A 17,863-nucleotide genomic window follows, 5' to 3' on the forward strand; every position below is an offset into this window, starting at 1 on the left:
CAAAGCAAAAGGTAAAGCTTTAGGCCTTTTAGATGTTGAGTTGAATGATGTTTTATGTGCCATGTCTGAGATGAAGCTTGATGCCTTTTGATAGTGATCAGATTAGTTCAGATGAGGTGTTTAGTTGAGTGATGTTATCTCTGGTATGTCCTCGGTAAAGTTTGATGCTTTTGATAGTGATCAGATTAGTTTAGATGTTGAGTTGAGTGATGTTTTATCTTTTATGTCTACGGTAAAGCTTGATGCTTGTTCTCTGCCAATGTTTAGTGCAAAGCTTGATGCTTTTGATGGTGATCTGGTTAGATTAGAGGTAAATGCTTGAATTTATAGTGTAAAGCTTGATGCTCTTGATGTATAGTGTTTGTTTATGTTACTGTCTTTGTTTCTTAATCTCTCTCATGTCTGAATCTTTCTTGTGGTGATTTTGTCTCTTGTATTTTCTTGTCACATGAACGGATCAAGAGACATGTGAAGGTCTCTTTAGATGGACGGATCAAGTCACATGAAGTTTGTTCAAAGAAGAGGACTACAACTACAATACAGGTACAACTTTTACCTTTGGTTTTCTAGATGTTTTTAGGATTTTGTTTGTCTGAATTGATTGTGAAACTGAGCCATTTTAGAAATAAATTGATTGTGATTTAATGAGGTAGCTATATGAATTGATTGTGCATCTTATATGGTTAGATAGGATAAGTTAATTAAAAAAAAAAGTTAATGAGTTAGCTATATGTCAACTCGAATTGGTTGTGGGTTGTGATGAATGCGTTTTTTAAATGGTAAACTTTTGGCTTCCTTTAATCCATCTCTCTGTTATGGCTTCCTTTAATCCATCTCTCTTCTGTCACCTCTTCTCTTCCATCTATTAAAGACATCTCCCTCTTTTCTATCTTTTCATCTTTGAAACGTTTCATTCTTCTTCTCGCCTTCTCTTCTTTCAAAAACCTCGGTATGGATTCTAATCCATATAATACACAGCCCTCAAATTTTGTTGACCTTCTCAATAGTCAACAAGACGTTGTGTTTGGTTTAGGGGAAGATAGTGTCCATGTTTCTTCGTCACATGTTCCTCTTTTTGGAACTCCACAAAGTCAAGATCCTCACTTTGGAGAGATTCCTGCAGAGCGTAAAGAAAGAAGAACATGGACGCCTACAGACGATCAAGTGCTCATATCCTCTTGGTTAAACACTAGTAAAGATCCCGTTGTAGGGAATGAGCAGCGATCCAGAGCTTTTTGGCAGAGAATTGCAGCGTACTTCGCAGCATCACCAAAGATTGGAGCCAGTGAAAGGAGGGAGGCCAGTCACTGCAAGCAGCGTTGGCACAAGATCAATGATCTTGTTGGAAGTTCTGTGGCGCGTTTGAAGCTGCAAGCAGAGAGAGAACCAGCGGGCAAAATGATAATGACGTTCTGAAGCTAGCACATGAGATCTTCTTCAACAACCACAACAAGAAATTCACTCTCGAACATGCGTGGAAGGAGCTTCGGAACGATCAGAAATGGTGTGACCTGTCAAGTTCTTAAATAGAGAGTAGCTGTAAAAGGAGGAAGCTCGACGACAGCGCACAATCATCAACCTCTCAAGACTATGAATCCATGACTGATCGTTCCCCAAGTGTTAAGTCAGCTAAGGCCAATGGTAAGAAGAGAAAGGCAGAGGAAAGGCTGTCTGAGTTTGAGGGTATGTGGAGCATCAAGAAGGAGGATTTGGCTATCAAGGAAAGGCTCTCGAAGATGAAGCTCCTTGATAGCCTAATTGCAAAAGGTCAGCCGCTAGCTGAGTATGAAGAAGCCTTGAAAAATAAACTCATCAATGAGTTGTTCTCTAATTAGGTGAAGTTAATGTTGTAAGTTAGTTCAAGTCTAATTAGTCTAAGTCTAAGTTGTTTGTTGTAATTGAGCACTCTGTTCATTGTTTATATAAATGCTTATGTTCTTGCCTTTGTTATTGGTTCTCTCTCGGATCTTCTTATGGCTTATATAAATGGTTTTGTAGTGATTAATGTTCTTGTCTTGGTTTTACATGTAGCATTGTCACGGGAAGTGAAGGAGAGTAGCATTGTCACGGGAAGTGAAGGAGTGGAGTCAGTCTCATGTCAATAATCTTGAAGTCTTCTGATCTGTGTTGTAGTCACGGGAGTGTCTTGTAGTAGTGTTCTTGTATTCTTGTAGTCACGGAAGTCTGTATGTCACTTTCCCTTTATTTTTATCACAAGTCTGTATGTCACAAAATTTTATAAGCCACCTTCTCTATATAATTGTGATCACAACTCTTCTGTCTTATCCTATATTCTCTCATCTTCTCTTCTTCCCTTCTCTAGTTCTCTTCTTCACTTCTCAAGATCCCGTAAACAATTTTGATCACAAGTATTTCCGTAAACAATTTTGATCACAACTCTTTCCCTATATAATTGTGATCACAAGTCTTTCACTATATTCTCTCATCTTCTCTCCTTCTCTTTATTTTTATCACATATTTTAAACACAAAATTTCTACATAAAATTTCACTTTTTGGGCGAGTAAATGGCATCTGATTCTCATAACCCTTTTGAGGGATCAGATGATGATAATTTTGATCAATATTTTGATCAAACTTTCGAGCAAACTTTCGAGCAAACTTTCGAGAATTTTACCATTGATTATGGTAATCAAGAAGAAGAAAGAAACGCGTCTATATCGAAAGAAATTGTGAAGAAGGCGATTTACGGTTATGGAATGATTATTTCTGTGAAACTCCAACATATCCTCAAAATCTATTCCGACGACGTTTTAGAATGAACAAGCCATTGTTCATGCACATTGTTGATCGACTCTCCAACGAAGTTTACTTCTTTCGCCAAAAGAAAGATAGTCTTGGAAGGCTTAGTATCTCAGCACTCCAAAAGTGTTCAGCAGCCATTCGTCTCTTGGCATATGGTACTGCAGCTGATACGGTCGACGAATACCTCCGGCTCGGTGAAACTACAGCTCGGTCATGTTTGGAGAATTTTGTGGAAGGAATAATTTATTTGTTCGGCGATGAGTACCTAAGAAGACCAACACCAGCTGATCTTCAACATCTACTTGATATTGGAGAGCATCGTGGATTTTCTGGGATGATAGGAAGCATCGATTGTATGCATTGGGAGTGGAAGAATTGTCTCACCGCTTGGAAAGAGCAATATTCTCGTGGTTCGGGTAAACCAACAATCGTTTTAGACGCGGTTGCTTCATATGATCTCTGGATATGACATGCGTTTTTTGGACCTCCAAGTACTTTAAATGATATCAATGTTCTTGGTCGCTCACTTGTTTTTGATGACATAATAAATGGTCAAGCTCCGCAAGTCACTTACTCTGTCAATGGAAGATAGAATAATTTGGCTTACTATCTCACTGATGGTATTTATCCGAAATGGGCAACTTTTATCCAATCTATTCTGATACCACAAGGACCGAAAGTATTTTTATTTGCTCAACGTTAAGAAGCTGTCCGCAAAGATGTCGAGCGCGCTTTTGGCGTCTTGCAAGCTCGTTTTGCCATAGTTAAAAATCCGACATTTTTTTGGGATAAAGTCAAAATTGGAAAGATTATGAGAGCATCTATCATACTCCACAATATGATAGTAGAAGACGAACGAGATGTCTATACTCAATTTGATGTTTCAGAGTTCCAACAAGGAGAAGACACCGGAAGTTCACATGTCGATCTCATGTATTCTACAGATATCCCTACAAATATCGTCAATATGATGGGTGTTCGAACTAGAATTCATGATAGACAAATGCATCAACAACTGAAAGCTGATTTGGTTGAACATATATGGCGTAAATTTGGACATGATGAAGACAACAACTGAGCTTGAACTTTTTTTTAATATTCTCGTTTAATTTAGTAATCTTTGTTTTTATGTTTTTTTTTTAAGTTCTATGTTTAAAATGTTATCTTTTATAATGTTTAATTAATAAAAAAAATTCTTTTATTTAAAATTATTTAATATTTTTTTAATTAAGAACCCCTAAATAAGAGACTACCATTGGAGGCCCAAAATCATAGTGTTTCGTAATGAGTTTTTAATTGCTTTTAATTAGTAAAAAAATGATTAAGAGACCCATATGAGTATATGGGTTAAGAGCATCCACAACGGAGATTTATCACGAATCCTTAGCACAAAATCCTAGGTTAATATGAATACAATAATATTATAAAACTTAAGTTAGCTAAGGATTGGTCCTTAATTAAGGATTATAAGGATTTGGTCCTTAGAAACGTGGCATCGTGCTATTGGGTCGGTGGAAATTTTAATTTCACATGTTTTAAAATTTAAAATTTTACTTTTATATTTAATCATGTAATAAATAAAAAATTAATGGAGTTAAATCTATTTAATATTCACCAAAATTTAAAATTTAATATTTTATCTTTATATTTTATTGTATCTTTATATTTAATCATGTAATAAATAAAAATTTTAATTTCACATGTTTTAAAATTTAATATTTTTTTAATTTATAAGAACTCCAAATTGGAAAACACTATTGGACATACAATTTTGATTAGAGTCCTTAACTATTCAAACAAAAAAAATAAAAAAAATAGTTTAATAACGCTAAAAACTCTAATGGTGGTAACAACATTGTAGATGCTCTTAATCATGCTCTTAGAGCATTGGCATCGGTTTTTCTTGACATTGAGTTTCTGCGCATATAATATCAAAATAATTAAAAGTAAAAACAAAGTTTTAGTTTTGACCTATAGGAATAAGACAGATGTTAGAAACGTTTCTCTCACATTTTTTACGTCTCTCCCAGCACAGACGTCTCTCATCTGTTATGTTCTTATTTCATTATTTTTCATTTTTATGTTAAGAAACATGTTTAGGTACTCACCAGTGCTGGTGACCGTATTATAAGAGAATTATTAAGGGGAAGTATCTTCCCAATGGTTTCTAACCAACTTAGTATTAATAACTTTTATGTAATTTAATTAAAAATAAATTTTAGATCTAATGTAAACCAATGAAAAAGAAACATCTGTAGAAGGGGTATGCAACATTTTTTTGTTGGGATTGGTAGCAGAGAAACAATCTTTCTCTGACTCTACTTTTTTTAATACTTTGATTTTCTTAACTTAATAGAACATGTCCTAAAACCCCGTTGGGTTGCCTTTAGAGCAACACAATCATAATAGTATTTTATTTAATACAGTTTTGTAATTAAATTTTATTTCTAAAAACAGTGGTTCACATCATTAAACATATTTCAAAATCAATGGTTTTAAAAATATCTGGAGAGTTTCTTGCAACTCTATTTTGAGAACTCTATCTCACATTCTTTTTTCTTTTCTATTATTTTAATATATTTTCCTGAGAATTCCAATAAAAACCTTCATTGGAAATGTTCTTGTATCTAATTGGTTAACAAAAAGAAGAAAATGTAAAAATTAGGAGAGAGACAACATAAAGTTTGCAAAAAGAGACACTTTGAAATACTGTAGAAACCACAAAAACACTTTTCACTTATAGACCATTTAATTATTTTTTAAATACTAAAAATTAGTCACATAACTAAATTTTACTAAAATACTATTTTTATTCTGTTTAGAACTCCTTTTAAGATATTGGAGCCATGAGGTTGCCCTTATATACTTTCAGATGATTATGTACTGCTTCTAATAATGATAAACAACCTTAATAAATAGATAGAGAATTGCATGAGCAGCCAAATAACAACATTTTAAACCTAAAACTGATAGGGAAGCGGGAAAAGAAAACATTGACTGATACATACGTCACCAGAAAACCACGTGTCAAGCTCGTATTGGATGATTAGAGAAAAAGTTATCAGAAACAGGCTATATAAACCACGTGAAGGAGGTAACTTAGTAAAGGCGAGCGTATAAGTTGAGTCGTTTTCTTCTTCTCCTTTCTCGTCGTCACTCTCCTACTTACCCGCTTCTTCTTCTCAGCTCGGAAGTTTGTTACCGACTGCGATCATCAAAACAGAGCCTCGCCGGTTATCTCGAACTGGAATCTTTTCTTTCTTCGGTGAAAGAGAAGATGAAGATATTTGTCAAAACTCTGAAGGGGGCTCCTTCGAGATCCAGGTCAAACCCGATGATTCGGTACGTAAACATCTCAAGAAACATTGCTCATATAGTTACTTTGCGCAGTTGAGATTCATATACGATTTCTTGATCATTACGGTAGAATATTGATCACTCTTACGTGATCGCCAAGTTAGTCTTGAGTCATGTGCTCTTTCGTCAGTGTGAACTCTGATACGCAAAGCTGCTTGTAGGGTTTCTTTTCTCAAATCGTTTCTTGGCACAGTTGAGTGTCATATCTAGGGTATGTAGTTAGTTTGATTTCTTGTTCATTACGGTACACGGTTGATCACTCTTTCTTGATCGGCAAGTTCTCCTCTATATTTGATATTGTTCTGTTTTCGTTAAGTAGCTGATTAACTGATGGTTTCATACAAAATATATAGATATATATATATAATATATGTGTGTGAGTGTGATTAGGTTGCTGATGTGAAGAAGAACATAGAGAAGGTGCTGGGAGTTACTGCTGCAGAACAAATGCTTATTCACAAAGGGAAAGTGCTTAAAGACGAAACAACACTAGAAGCTAACAACGTCTCCGAGAAAAGCATTATTGGCGTTATAAAGGTGTGTGCTTAGGTTTAGGTAAGATGGTAATGAAAGTTTATGTTTCTAGAGTTTTTAGCTTATTGATCTGTGCTCGGGTGAGCTTACAAATGCAGAGAAAACCTGCATCTACCGGAACGTCTAGCCTTAAACCTCAGGTGAGTTGGACTCTTTCTTTAACTAGACTCTTAGACTGAAGTAGCATGCAGTCTCTTTATGTTTGGCATATAATTAATGACATTGATAAAGCTTTGGAATATCTTTACTTTGTGAGTTCTTCTTCAGAACCATGTGTGTGCCCCATATAGTAAGGGAATGTGTAGTCTTAAGACTGATAAGTTTTTTTCTTTTAAAGGAGCTCCCGGTGCAGTTTGAAGATCATTTCATAACGGAGGTAAATACACTAAATTTTATTGAAGCAAGAGGGGTATGTGTAAATCTGAAGACTGAGGATAATCAAGATGAAAAGGGTGAAACTCATCAAGAACGTCCATCAGTAGCCGACCTAGAACGGGCACTTGATTTCGCGCGTTACAATCCGGAGGTATTGAGCCTGTTTCCAGTACGTCTTACTTGAAAGAACAAAAGAGAGAGAGAGAGAGAGATTGAATTTGTGGAGATGTAACTAGTTCTTTTTTGGTACGTTGTGACAACTAGTACGAGTATCTACGAGCTTTGGCGCAATCAGACCCTAGTATCGTAAAGGTAAAACCAAAAATGCAACAAAAGAAAAAAAAAAGGAATAATGCAAATGATTATATAATGCTTCTCAAGTTTTTTTATTTGGTTTTGTTGAATCTTGCTGCAGGATTTTCTAGAGACGCTAGAGGAAGACAGTCCGACATTTTTTCAGTGGATTCGAGAAAACAAAGCTGGCTTCTTACGCTTACAACTTGAAGGAGGAACATGGTAAACATTGTTCTTAGTTTATGATTCACGAGACTCAGATTCTAAATTGAACTAGAGCTCTTGGTTAAGTAATTTTTGATGGATGTTCAGTGGCAACGAAATGCAGCAGCAGCCTCATGAACACCAAGAAGTCCAGACCAACGAACCAAACAATGGAGGAGATGGGTATACAAAATTTACCATATTAATGTTGGTAGTAAAATTAACTGAACTTTCTTTTGGTTTATAAATTGTTGTGGATTCTTTGTGTGATTCAGTGGCAACCTAGTGGGAGAATCTAAAGAAACTGATGTTGAAGTCGCTACCCCTGAGGATTATGAATTGATCGCACGGGTCTGTCTATGTGCTCTACTCATCCATTATTTAGAAACTTCAACTTCATTGGAATCGTTACTATATATATTCCATAAAACGTGTGTTTTGCTTTTAAAAACAGCTGGAAGCACTGGGATTTGAGAGAGGTGATGCAGAGGTGGCGTACTTCGCCTGCAACAAGAACGTACAAGAGGCTGCGAACCATCTTCTCGGTCACAAGCACGAGTCTCAAGAATAACTCCACTTAACCATGAGTTTCTTTCTTGGCTCGTACTGGTTGCATATCTTTTTCTATCGAGAACCAAATGTCTTGTTCTGTAACCTGGTTTCTTTTGCTCTGGTTACACAGTTGGAATACTGTGGTTCTTTTTCTTTTGTTGTTGTGAAAGTTAACTTGGAATACTTTTCCAGATGATTACAGATACACGCCTAAATGATTTGTTTTTGTTTAAGTAAAGATGGAATTAGAGCACCACATCTATAGAAATTTATATACTTTCAGATGATTATGTACTGCTTCTAATCTAATAATGATAAACAACCTTAAATAGATAGAATGGAATGATAAGCCAAATAATTACATTTTAAAACCTAAAACCAAAAGAGAAGCGGGAAAAGAAACATAGGTCACCAGATTAGCACGTGTCAAGCTCGTATTGGATGGTTAGAGAAATAATTATCAGAGGCAGACTATATAAACCATGTGAAGGAGGTAACGTAGTGAAGGCGAGCGTATAAGTTGAGTCGTTTTCTTCTTCTCCTTTCTCGTCGCCACTCTCCTACTTACCCGCTTCTTCTTCTCAGCTCGGAAGGCGATTCAGCGAAACAGAGTCTCGCCGTTTTTCTCGAACTTGAATCTTCTTCGGCTCTTCGGTGAACGAGAAGATGAAGATATTTGTCAAAACTCTGAAGGGGGATCGCTTCGAGATCCAAGTCAACCCCGAGGATTCGGTACGTAAATTCTCAAGAATCTTTGCTCAAACCGTTTCTTTGCACAGTTGAGATTCATATACGATCCCTCTTACTTGATTGCCAAGTTAGTGTTGAGTCATATGCTCTTTCAGTGTGAACTCTGATACGCAAAGCTGCTTGTAGGGTCTCGTTTTCTTGGGAAAGTTGAGTTTCATATCTAGGGTAGGAGGTAGTTCGTTCGATTTCTTGTTCGTTACGGTAGAAGAATTGATCACTCTTTCTTGATCGGCACGTTAATAACTTTAGTTGGTTTCTATAAAGAGTAATACTCTAGAGTCTTGAACCATGTGCTCTTTCGTCAATGTGAACTCTGATACGCTAAGTTGCTTGTAAGGTTTCGTTTCTTAGATCCATGCGTCTCCTCTGTCTTTGATATATGTGAGTGTGAATGTGTGATCAGGTTACTGCTGTGAAAAAGAACATAGAAACGGTGCTGGGAGTTCCTTCTGCAGAACAAGGGCTTATTCATAAAGGGAAAGTGCTTAAAGATGAAACAACATTAGAGGCTAACAACGTTTCCGAGAAAAGCATTATTGCCGTCATGAAGGTGTGTACTCTTACTTTTAGGTAAAGGGTAGTGAAAGTGTCTGTTTCTAGAGTTCAGCTTATTGATCTGTGCTCGGGTGAGCTTACGATGCAGAGAAAACCTGCATCTACCGGAACGTCTACCTCATCTGCTAGCCTTAAACCTCAGGTAAGTTGGTATCATTGGTTATCATTTAACCTAAGTTTCTTATACCTTTTGCATCTTTGATTCTGAAGTGAACCGTTATGTTTCTCAACTACGTCTATCTTGTGTTTACTGAGTTATAATAATAACTTGAGATTTGATTTAGGTCCATGCAGCGCATCCTTCTTCAGCTGCATCAAATGTGAACTATGAAAGTATTCCAGAGACTGACATTCAGCAGATTCTTGAGATTGTCAGTGGAACCTGGAGCCGTGAAGCGGTTGCCTATGCAATCTATTTTGCATCTAATGACCTTGATAAAGCTGTGGAATATCTGTAGTTTTAAGACTGATCATAAGTTATTTCTTTTAAAAGGGGCTCCCGGTGCAGAGTGAAGATCCTTACACAACGGAGGTAACACACTAAATTTGTTGAAGGAAAAGGGTATGTGTAATCTGAATACTGAGAATGAAAATTGAAAAGGGCACACAGGAGCATACTCAAGAACCTGAAGCTCCCCAAGATGCAGTCCAAGAATGGTCACTTGATATCTTGCGCAACACTCCAGAGGTATAGACCTGTTCCTGTTTCTTACTTAGAAAGATCAAAATAGAGAGTGGTGATTGAATTGGTGGAAATCTAACTAGTTGTTTTTGTACGTTGTGACAACTAGTTTGAGTATCTACGAGCTATGGTCCAGTCAGATCCTAGTCTCCTAGAGGTAAAACCAAAAATGCAACAAGGAAAAAGGGAATAATGCAAACGCTTTATTATGCTCAAGTTTTTTTGGTTTTTGTTGAATCTTTGCTTGCTGCAGGATATTCTAGAGGTGACAGAGGAACAAAATCCGCAATTGGTTCAGTTTATTCTAGACAACAAAGCAGACTTCTTACGCTTAGTACTGGAGCAGCCTCAGGAACCAAACAACGGAGGAGATAGGTACGAAACTTACCATAAATGTTATTAATTAGTAAAATGATATAGAAATTAGTAAAATGATATAGAAATTAACTGAGCTTTCTTGTGGATTCTTTGTCGTTGTTGTGTGATTCAGTGGCAACCAAGTGGGAGAGTCTGAAGAAACCCAAGTTGATCAGACTGAAGCAGACCAAACCAACAAACCAAACAACGGAGGAGATGGGTACAAAATTTAACCATAATTAATGTTGGTACGTAGTAAAAATGATACAGAATTTAACTAGCTGTCTTGTGGATTATTTGTTGTTGTTGTGTGATTCAGCACCAACCAAGTGGGAGAGTCTGAGGAAACCGAAGTTGAAACGACAAAGGATGCATAAGCAAAAGCCCGTGTTGAAGCAGAGATTGAAAGCCTTGAGAAACAAATTAGTGAGATCTAAGTGATTTTTTTTTTTTTGATGTTGCAAAAGTATACTTAGAATATTTTTCCAGATAATCATAATTACACGCGTAAGTGATTTGTTTTTTTTTTTGGATGAAATATATATGTTCAGATGATTATATACTTGCTTGTAATAATGATAAACTACCTTAAATAGATGGAATATTTGCATGACTAGTGTTAACCCGGTGCTTCGCACGAATCATAATGACTGTATTTAAAATTATTTGATAACAAAACTGTAATTTTTGAATTATCAATAAAAATGATTATACTAATTAAATATTCTATAGATATGGATAATAATTGTATCTAAAATAGTTGCATCAAACAAAGAGGTTGTAAATGGCAAAACAATATTTTTATGTTGTTTTAAAATAGATATATATGGAAAGTATTTTCTGTTTAAAATTTGGTATATATATACCAACACATAAAAAATATAGTTAAAATTACTATATTTGATTCATTAATTTTTATTTGTATTTTCTTGTAAATAAATCTTCCATTAAGTTATACATTTTTATTTTAAATACAAAGAGCCCAAAATTATGATAAATTATGATAAAATATAATAAAAATATATACTTATTGTTTATGATATTTTGAGACCTAATATAAAGAGTGAGACTCAATAGAAAATCAATTATGAAAAATAATGTATATATATTTAAATGCTACAATAAACAGATATAAGATTTTTCTCACAATTGTTCTCAAACACGTTCATCATCTTCCAAGTTCTAAAAACACATGTATATTATTTTTAATGTCTACACTTTTTTCATTGTTCTGTTTCTAATTATTAAAGTAGCAAACATTTACTTAGAGCCTTGAACAAAAAATGTATTCGCAGGGAATCCAAATTCTATTTAAAGTTATCTTTTAGAAGAACTGGGATAATACTTTACAAAAATAATACTGATATTCTGTTGTTTTAAAATATTTCTGCAAACTTTTTTTACCATATATTTCTGCAAACTCACGGGTGTACTCCCAATTTCTTATTTGCAACAATTGAAATAGTAAATAGATAACATAAATTTCCTAAACAGAAGTCACAAAACAGATATTAAAATCAATTTATAAGTAAAAAGAAGTAGAGAAATACCTTGTTTCCTTCGTAGTTGATAAACTTTTATGTCCCATTCTTTTTGGAGCTTTCAAACAGAAGTATGGTGGAGTTTGAGCCTTTGAAGGGACTGTGAGAAATTGACAAAAAGGAAGACCAATAAAAGTTAGAAGTTCTTTACTGTTTTGATCGTTTTAAAAAGATTCACAACCATAATATTGAAACTGTGGAAAGTTAGAGAAGAAGCTATATAGAAAAGAAAACGTGGAATGAGAATTTTGAGAAATTTTTGGATTTGAGGTAGTTGGATTTTGTAGAAAATAATATTTTGTTTTTCAAATTCTTTTTTAAAACTTATTCCACATGTCTAAGTTTTATTGATCAGACTTGTGCTTTAGTATACAGAGGATAAGATAAATAACTACGTTTTAAACCTAAAAACTGAAAGGCGAAGAGGGAAAAGAAAAACATTGAAAGATAAACACGTAGGTCACCGGATAAACACGTGTCAAAATCGTATTGGATTTTTAGTGATATAAACCATGTGAAGGCGGTAACGTACGTACTGAAAGCGAGCGTATAGGTTGGTTCAGTCGTCTCCTTCTCCTTCTCGTCGTCACTCACCTACTTACCCGTTTCTTCTCAGTTCTCAGCTCGGAAGTTTTCTCGAACTGGAATTTCTCTTTCTTCGGTGAAAGACAAGATGAAGATACTTGTCAAAACTCTGAAGGGGGCTCGCTTCGAGATCCAAGTCAACCTCGAGGATTCGGTACGTAGATTCTCAAGAATCTTTGCTCAAATCGTTTCTTGGCATTCATATCTAGGGTAGGAGGTAGTTCGTTCGATTCCTTGCTCATTACGGTGGAAGATTGATCACGGATTCTTGAAGTTACTTTTGGTGGTTTCTATAAAGAGTAATACTCTAGAGTCTTGAATGAGCATGTGATCTTTCGTCAATGTGAATTCTGATAGTGATACGCAAAGATGCTTGTAGGGTTCCGTTTCTTAGATCCAGGAGTCTCCTCTGTATTGTTTTATTCTGCTTTCGTTAAGTAGCTGATTAACTGATGGTTATGTACGTACAATATATATTGTGATCAGGTTGGTGATGTGAAGAAGAACATAGAGACCGTGATGGGAGTTACTGCATATCCTGCTGCAGAACAAGTGCTTATTCACAAAGGGAAAGTGCTTAAAGATGAAACAACGGTAGAGGCTAACAACGTTTCCGAGAAAAGCGTTATTGGCGTTATAAAGGTGTGTGCTTAGGGTTTAGGTAAAATGGTAACGAAAGTTTATATGGTCTAGAGTTTAGCTTATTGATCTTGTGCATGGTTGGGCTTATAAATGTAGAAAAAACCTGCATCTACTGGAACGTCTACTGCATCTGCTAGCCTTACTGCTCTGGTGAGTTGATTCTATTGTTATCATCTAACCTAAAGATTCTTGTACCTTTTGCATCTTTTTATTCTGAAGTGAATGCAGACTGTTATGTTTCTCAACTATGTCTACCTTGTGTTTAATGAATGATAATAGCTTGAGATTTGATTTAGGTTCATGCAGCGCATCCTTCTTCAACTGCAACTGAGACTCCTGTAACTCCTACTGAACCTGCTTGGGATGCTGCATCAAATGGGAACTATGAAAGTATTTCAGAGAGTAACATTCAGCAGATTCTTGAGATGGTCCGTGGAGCCTGGAGCCGTGAAGCGGTTGCCTATGCACTCTGTTTGGCATATAATGACCTTGATAAAGCTTTGGAATATATTTACTTTGTGAGTTCTTCTTCAGAACCATGTGCCCATATATTGTAAGTTAATGTGGAGTTTGAAGACTGATAAGTTTTTCTTAAAAAAGGGTATCCCGGTGCAGAGTGAAGATCATTACTCAACGGAGGTAAATACATTAAATTTGTTGAAGCAAAAGGGTATGTGTAACCTGAAGACTGAGAATAAAATGTAATGAAAAGGGCACACAGGAGCAAACTCAAGAACCTGAAGAAACAGACCTAGAATGGTCACTTGATTCCTTGCGCCACACTCCAGAGGTATTGAGCTGTTTCCAGTTCTTCCTCTTACTTGTAAGATCAAAGGAGATAGAGATGATTAAATTGGTGGAGATCTAACTAGTTTTTTTTTTGTACGTTGTGACAACTAGTTTGAGTATCTACGACCTCTGGTGCAATCAGACCCTAGTCTCCTAATGGTAAAAGCCAAAAATGCAACAAAAGAAAAAGGGAATGCAAATGATTTATTATGCGAAGTTTTTTATTCTGTTTTGTTGGATCTTGCTGCAGGATTTTTTACTGATGCTAAAGAAACAAAATCCGCCATTCTTTCGGTTGATTCAAGACAACAAAGCAGACTTCTTACGCTTATTATTGGAGCAGCCTCAGGAACCAAATAACGGAGGAGATAGGTACGGAACTTAAAAGCCATAATGTTAGTAGTAAAATGATATAGAAATTAACTGATCTTTCTTGTGGATCTTTGTTGTTGTTGTCGTGTGATTCAGCGGCAACCAAGTGGGAGAGTCTGAAGAAACCAAAGTTGAGGAACTCCAAGCAGACAAAACCAACAACCCAAACAACGAAGGAGATGGGTACAAACTTTACCATAATTAATGTTAGTAGTAAAATGAACTGAGCTTTCTTTTGAGTTTAAGTTCTTGTGGATTGTTTGTTGTTGTGTGATTCAGTGGCAACCAAGTTGGAGAGTCTAAAGATACCGAAGTTGAAGTCGCCACCCCTGAGGATTATGAATTGATCGAACGGGTCTGGTCTATGTGTTCTACTCTTGGTTTCTTAGAAAATTCAACTTCATTTGGATTCGTTACTATATTCATAATACGTGTGTTTTTGCTATAAAAACAGCTGGAAGCATTGGGATTTGAGAGAGGTGATGCGGCGGTGGCGTACTTCGCTTGCAACAGGAACGTCCAAGTGGCTGCTAACCATCTTCTCGGTTACAAGCACGAGTCTCGACGAGAATAGCACCACTAAACCAAACTCTCTCTCGATATGAGTTTCTTTCTTGGCTTGTAGTGGTTACATCATCTATTTTTCTATCGAAAACTAAATGTCTTCTTTTGTAACGTAGTTTCTTTTGTTCTAGTTACACAAAGTTGGGGTGATTGATTGATGTGTATACTATACTACCTTTCCTTACCAAAAAAAAAAAAAAATCATTTCCAATTTAGTCTTGATTCTTTGCAGCTTTCATATGACCTTGTACTGACTAAGGAAACAAAAAAGGAATAAATAATTGTTTAGTTGTTTATTGGATTTGATCAGTGACACGAGTTACCATAGATTAAGTTTGAGTTAGGCTTGTAACTCAAAAATGTTACCAATCATGCAATAAATCTAGCTTTTTAATTTTAGATTTGATTTAAGATGTATTATACTTGAGTTACACTTTTGACTTAGCCCCTTTATAAATTTTCTAACTCAAAACATAAACCTACATCAACCTAAATCCCATGTTTTAGAAGTTGAGTTACAAATTTGGTTGATTTTTTTGTTTAAAAAAAATCAGGAAAAAACCTTTTACAAAATTATATATCCTGAAGAAATAAGATACAAATGTAGATTTGGGAATATTGGTGATGGGGGAGGAATCGAGTGGGAGAAGAATTAATTTTGATGATTAAAATCTTATTTTAATATTTCTTTTTAATTAGAATAAAGTAATATTTATTTGTTTAATTTTAAGATTTTATAAATTATTATTTTTAGTGAATATATCTTTCATGATAGTCAACATTATGTAATAATTTTTTTTTCAAATCTTCTATATAATACTTAAAAAATTATATATACTGAAAATTCTTTTTCAAACTTTTTAAACTTATTTAAAATAAATTTTATTTTCCTTTTTATTTATTTTAAAAAGAGTTTAATAAAAAAAAATATTTATCAGTATATATATATATAATTATTTTATTCAAAACTCATACTACAACTTATACATAAAAAATATTACCAGTCATAAGTTTTAATAAAATGATAACTTTTATTTTTACTGCAAAATTTACCATATAAACTTACAGTTTATACCACATACTTTTTACATCGAGCTACAAATCATACTATAATTCAATTTTAATACTACGTGTCACCGGTCGGAACCAAGCTAACGATGGGAGGAAGAATACGAGAAGTAAATATTCTTTTTTTGGTAGGAATATGGGAGAATGACTCCTAATTTATTTAAAAAAGAAACTCAAACTTCAGCTTACAAGACGAGTTTGTCGTGGCCGCAACGGTCCAGCAACATCCCCATGAACTTAAACAGCGACCTCAATCAATGCCACAACAAAACTATGAAAACCAAACGGAAGAGAAAATGCAAGGGTAGCCAAACCATCAGCTAAGCGGTTTGTTTCCCTATAAACATGAACGAATCGGACCAGCCAGTTCCTTTTCAAGAAGCCATGGCACAAGCGTACCAGGAAAGACAGCGGATGAGTATCTGATGATTGGGGTTTTCAAGCTCCTAAGACAAATGTTGTAGTATAGTGATTGTCGAATCAGTTCTGAGAGATATCAAAGCACCGAGAATGCAAGTACACACTTAATCTAAGTGCAACCAATGATTTAAATGGTTTTAAACTACTACTAATACTAGAAAGCAACTACAGAATGATACTTTCTTGACTAAGGGAAAACAGAACTCATGGGCAGACCTTGGGTGATCAAGTATCGAACTAAGGATGGCAAATGATCAATCAAACTATTGACCTTAAGCCTAGACACAATTCTAAGCAGGCTCTATGTTTAGATAAATGCTCATTTGCTAACATATCTCAAACATAAAATGTCTTTGGTTGAATAATATGAAAGCAATCATTACTAACAAGTCTATTAGCTATTTTAGCACCTTTGGATTTCAGATTAATCATGTAGAGAAATAGATAAGAAATCAACAAGAACACAAAATGAAAGCAATAAAATCTGAATCAAAAGAAGTTTTACTAGTTGTTCTCTCAGAAAAGAGATTTCTTCTCCAATCGCTTACAAAAGTACTTAACTTAGGTTTTGGCAATGTAAAACAACAAAAAAAATGACCAAAAGACCCCTGAAATAACATAAAAATCGTCCAAGCAAAACACGCGGAGCGACCTAGCATAGTCGCTTCCGACGCGTTTCTTCATGTCTCGCCCCGTCAAAACGCGAGTGACTTGAGCTGGTCGCTCTGGCTGGTCGCTTTGGCTGGTCGCTCTGGCTGGAGCGACTTGAGATAGTCGCTCTGGCTGGGAGCGACCTTGGTAGGTCGCTCTGAGAGGTCGTTCCAGGATGCTCGAACATGGTGGATATGTCTCTAGTAAATTGGTCTTAACTCCTTCATTACATCTTCAAATGACTTGAAACCACTTCCATTAGAAAGCTAACTCAATTTGATGTGTCTCCACAAAATTTTAGCAACAGAAGATTTCTCTAAAGGCTCCATCCATGCTCATCTTTCACCCCATTTTGGATCACAATGCTCTCAAACATCTCAAATCACTCCATGGCACACTCCAACACCTAATAAGGACAATGAATGCAAAATGCAACCTAGACATGGCTAAATACTAATCTATATGATGAAAATGCACATGAATAAATGGATAAAACAATGTAAATATGCAAGATATCAACTCCCCCAAACTTGTTCTTTTACTTGTCCACAAGTGAACTTTCTAGAACTCATAGGGAGAAAGGTTTTAAGGTGGGGGAGCTCATAGCCTTCTAAACAACTTTGCTAGCCCCCTTTTCTTTCTTTTTCTCTTTTTTTTGTTTTTATATATTTTTTTTTTCTTTTTTTTTTCTTTTTCTATTTTCTATTTCTTTTTTTTTTCTTTTTTCGGGGGCCAAGACTTTTCATAAACTCGAGCTAGACGTTTATCTATTAATTCCAATAAGATTATCCATTTAAACACAAAGAG

The 17,863-nt window shown here is 35.3% G+C and overlaps 2 protein-coding genes and 2 pseudogenes across 2 annotated transcripts; all 4 read left to right on the forward strand.

Moving 5' to 3' along the window:
• Nucleotides 1-951: 951 nt before the first annotated feature.
• On the forward strand, nt 952-2,105 carry LOC106315224. The gene is made up of 3 exons (XM_013752975.1): nt 952-1,393; nt 1,531-1,767; nt 2,032-2,105. Exons 1-3 carry the CDS (start codon nt 952-954, stop codon nt 2,103-2,105), a joined length of 753 nt encoding a protein of 250 aa, XP_013608429.1.
• A 3,936-nt stretch (nt 2,106-6,041) lies between these two features.
• LOC106315225 lies at nt 6,042-8,185 on the forward strand (annotated as a pseudogene).
• Nucleotides 8,186-8,653: 468 nt separating this feature from the next.
• LOC106316402 lies at nt 8,654-10,861 on the forward strand (annotated as a pseudogene).
• A 1,757-nt stretch (nt 10,862-12,618) lies between these two features.
• LOC106316403 (ubiquitin receptor RAD23c-like) lies at nt 12,619-15,088 on the forward strand. The gene is made up of 11 exons (XM_013754287.1): nt 12,619-12,704; nt 13,037-13,192; nt 13,289-13,342; nt 13,489-13,710; nt 13,793-13,831; nt 13,914-13,982; nt 14,093-14,140; nt 14,232-14,353; nt 14,450-14,536; nt 14,633-14,708; nt 14,808-15,088. Exons 1-11 carry the CDS (start codon nt 12,639-12,641, stop codon nt 14,925-14,927), a joined length of 1,059 nt encoding a protein of 352 aa, XP_013609741.1. The 5' UTR covers nt 12,619-12,638; the 3' UTR covers nt 14,928-15,088.
• Nucleotides 15,089-17,863: the final 2,775 nt, after the last annotated feature.

This window comes from Brassica oleracea, chromosome C9, assembly GCF_000695525.1.
Source record: "Brassica oleracea var. oleracea cultivar TO1000 chromosome C9, BOL, whole genome shotgun sequence".
Taxonomy (NCBI): domain Eukaryota; kingdom Viridiplantae; phylum Streptophyta; class Magnoliopsida; order Brassicales; family Brassicaceae; genus Brassica; species Brassica oleracea.

Coding starts and splice junctions, on each gene's coding strand:
- LOC106315224 (XM_013752975.1), top strand. CDS start 952: ATGGATTCTAATCCATATAATACACAGCCCTCAAATTTTGTTGACCTT. Junction 1,394..1,530: donor AGCAGAGAGAGAACCAGCGG/GCAAAATGATAA, acceptor GTTCTTAAATAG/AGAGTAGCTGTAAAAGGAGG. Junction 1,768..2,031: donor TGATAGCCTAATTGCAAAAG/GTCAGCCGCTAG, acceptor TTTTACATGTAG/CATTGTCACGGGAAGTGAAG.
- LOC106316403 (XM_013754287.1), top strand. CDS start 12,639: ATGAAGATACTTGTCAAAACTCTGAAGGGGGCTCGCTTCGAGATCCAA. Junction 13,343..13,488: donor CTGCTAGCCTTACTGCTCTG/GTGAGTTGATTC, acceptor GATTTGATTTAG/GTTCATGCAGCGCATCCTTC. Junction 14,537..14,632: donor CCAAACAACGAAGGAGATGG/GTACAAACTTTA, acceptor TGTGTGATTCAG/TGGCAACCAAGTTGGAGAGT.